Below are 723 nucleotides of genomic sequence, written 5' to 3'. Positions count from 1 at the left end.
GGGGGGGGGGGGGGGGGGGGGGGGGGCGGGGGGAGCTTTCCCATTCCTAGCGCCGAAGGGAGTCCCTTCTTCGAGACCCTCACGACCATTTCCTCTCCATTTCAGGTGCCGAGCCCCTCTTCCACGACCTGGATAGTGACGACACCTCCCTCAGTAACCTGGGTGACTGTTTCCTAGCAACCTCAGAAGCCGGGCCCCTGCAGTCCCGGGTGGGAAACCCCATCGACCACCTGTACTCCATGCAGAATTCTTACTTTACCTCTTGAGTCTTCCCCTCGAGTTCTGTGGCTGGGCTCCCACCGGAACAACCGTATGACGTGAGGGGTCGGCCGACGTTAGGATGGGGAGGCCAGGGGAGAGGTGGGTTGGGGAGGGAGTTTTGTCGGATTGCTGTTGTATAACGACCTGGTGTAGCTCGGCATTTCCAAAGACTGAATACATAATGGATCGCATAGTTTCATGTTTCTGATAAGTCTTAGCTTTAGGTATGAAGATGTGTTTATCATTAAGGACAGGGACTTTTAATATAGACATTCTCATGCAAACTAGGTACCTGGAGACTCCTAACAACTTCCTGCCATTTTGGGGGAAGCTCTTGTCAAGAGGTGCATATGTCTACCCATCCATATACCCATAGACAGACAGACAGACAGATAGAGGTGTGTGTGAGTGTGTAACCTTCCATGCTTTATCATCAAAGTTTATTCCTAATTATAACAGACG

General features: G+C 51.9%; 1 protein-coding gene across 1 annotated transcript in view; it reads left to right on the top strand.

Moving 5' to 3' along the window:
* The window catches only part of LMX1A (LIM homeobox transcription factor 1 alpha), a 155,907-nt gene extending 155,610 nt beyond the window's left edge, over nt 1-297 (top strand). Inside the window, exon 8 of the mRNA XM_032422388.1 lies at nt 106-297. Within this exon, the coding sequence (XP_032278279.1) occupies nt 106-266 (161 nt within the window). The 3' untranslated portion in view covers nt 267-297. The remainder of the gene's footprint in view (nt 1-105) is intronic.
* Nucleotides 298-723: the final 426 nt, after the last annotated feature.

The sequence above is a fragment of the Phoca vitulina genome, unplaced genomic scaffold (genome assembly GCF_004348235.1).
Source record: "Phoca vitulina isolate PV1807 unplaced genomic scaffold, GSC_HSeal_1.0 scaffold26, whole genome shotgun sequence".
NCBI lineage: Eukaryota > Metazoa > Chordata > Mammalia > Carnivora > Phocidae > Phoca > Phoca vitulina.
This window is presented reverse-complemented; position numbering and strand designations above follow the sequence as displayed.